At 37.7% G+C, this 2,276-nt stretch overlaps 1 protein-coding gene across 1 annotated transcript; it reads left to right on the top strand.

Moving 5' to 3' along the window:
- Window positions 1-6: 6 nt before the first annotated feature.
- On the top strand, window positions 7-2,270 carry LOC110112164 (putative disease resistance protein RGA4; the record flags this gene model as incomplete). Its single annotated transcript, XM_020844274.2, has 1 exon — window positions 7-2,270. A coding segment is annotated over exon 1 (1,929 nt), but the record flags the coding sequence as incomplete, so codon positions are not given.
- Between the last annotated feature and the right edge of the window lie 6 nt (window positions 2,271-2,276).

Raw genomic sequence — 2,276 nt, forward strand, 5'->3', positions numbered from 1 at the left:
CTCTGAAGATTGATCCCAACTTGAAGAAGCTGGAGGAAGTTGTGCAGAAACTAGATAAAGTTTCAGCTGGGGTTAGTACTTTTCTTCATCTTCTAGATAGCGCAAAACAGGAGCAGAAGGAGCAGCAGCGTGAGTTGTCCGAAGCACGTGAAACAGGATCCTTGCCTACAAATGATCTCATCGGTAGAGGCGAGGCTAAGGAGTTCGTTATGCAGTGGTTGAGGAAGCCATCAAATGTGCATCGGGGAACTGATTTGTACAGAAACATTTCTCTTCTATCTACAGTGGGCCATGGTGGTATGTGAAAGACAACTCTCTTACAACATGTCTATGAAGATGAAATGACAAAGGAATTTGATTTTAAAATGTGGGTTTGTGTTTCCAACAGCTTTGATGTGAAAAAAGCCATTGCAGATATGTTGGAATCTCTTAAGAAGGAGAGGCCTCGTTTGGAGACACTTGAGGCACTTCAAGATAGTCTTCGTACTGAGATTGTGTCCAAAAAGTTCTTACTTGTGCTGGATGACATTTGGGAGAATGATGAGAAGCAGGATAAAAATAAATGGGAGAAGTTGCTCGCCCCTCTGGCTTATGGGAAAATGGGTAGTAGAATTTTGGTAACAACTCGAATGGACTCGGTTGCAATGATGATTGCAAAGGTAATTAAAAAGAATAAGGAAACATTTAAATTATCGGGCTTGGAGGAAGATCAGTGTTTGCAGCTCCTCAACTCTCATGCATTTGCTGATGTGGAGAATCCTAATGATTATAAAAGATTAAGATTCATTGCTGGAGAGATTGTTAAAAAGCTTTCAGGATCTCCATTGGCTGCAAAGGTCATCGGTGGTGTTTTGAATTCTAGCTTGGATGAAAGACATTGGACAAAAGTTTTAAATGGTGATTTTTTAAGTCCAAATTTGGGTCAGGATGGCATCTTTGTCATTTTAAGATTGAGCTATATGTTCCTACCAAAACATCTACAAAATTGTTTCGCATTTTGTTCTATATTTCGACAAGATTACATGTTTGATAAAGATGATTTAGTTCGAATGTGGATTGCGTTGGGTTTCATTCAACAACATCATGATCAAGAATGGACTATGGAGGATATTGGAGGAATGTATTTTGATGTTTTGGTTAAAAAATCTTTCTTTGATCAGTTTGGACATTACTACAAAATGCATGATTTAATACATGAATTGGCACAATCAATTTCCATAAAGGAATGTTTAAGAGTTGAGGATAGTACAAACTTTTCTTCTATAATTCCTAAGACTCTTCGACACTTGTCTGTTCAAACTACAAATCCAGACATCATAAAAAAGATTGGGCAGTTTAAATATTTGCATTCACTTTTCTTGTTCAATGAAGCTTCTAATCAGGATTTCAGCGCACTTATCAAAATATTCAAAACATGGAGAAGCCTACGCTTATTATACATACATGCTTCAGCAAGCTTGAAAATGATACCAGAGGAGATTGGAAATTTGATACATCTTCGATACTTAAAGATTGATGGTAATTGTAATTTGACCATGCTGCCAAGATCTCTAAGTAATCTCTATCACTTGCAGTACATAGTCTATGATGAAAGGTTGTCAATCCAACTTGAAGGTGATGATTTTTTACCAAGTTACATTAATAACCTTTCTAACTTGCGTTACGTGAAATTGTCCAAGAATTATATTTCATCGATATGTGGGATTGGGAAGCTAAAGTCTCTTCAAGAAGTGAATATGTTTGATCTTAGAGATGTGAGTGGTTATAGAATTGGGGAGCTGGAGAATATGAATGATCTTTGGAAATTAGGAATCAATTGCCTTGAAAATGTTAAGGATGCCGAGGAGGCTTGTAGTGCCAAATTATGTGCCAAGAGGAGGCTCACAGATCTAACCTTATGTTGGAGTAACATTGATTCGAGGAACATCGATTTAGATGAGAACGTGCTGGACAACCTTCAGCCACCAAAATGTCTAAGGAATTTGAGCATAAAGAGATACATGGGTGCAAGGTCTGCTATATGGATGAACAATGTTAATCTGATCTTCAATCTAGAGAAAATCGAATTGACAGATTGCTTGGAGTGTGAAACTCTTCCACCTTTTGGGCGACTTCCCTTCCTCAAGTCTCTAAGATTTTTTGGCTTGCCGAAAGTAAAATGGCTCGAAAGTAAATTTAATGGGAATGATAAATACGATGCCTTTCCATTGCTAGAGGTGTTATATATTTGGGGATTAGATGCATTAGAGGATTGGTTTGAGGCAGGAGTAGCTGCT

Source organism: Dendrobium catenatum, unplaced genomic scaffold, assembly GCF_001605985.2.
Source record: "Dendrobium catenatum unplaced genomic scaffold, ASM160598v2 original_scaffold_5152, whole genome shotgun sequence".
Classification (NCBI taxonomy): domain Eukaryota; kingdom Viridiplantae; phylum Streptophyta; class Magnoliopsida; order Asparagales; family Orchidaceae; genus Dendrobium; species Dendrobium catenatum.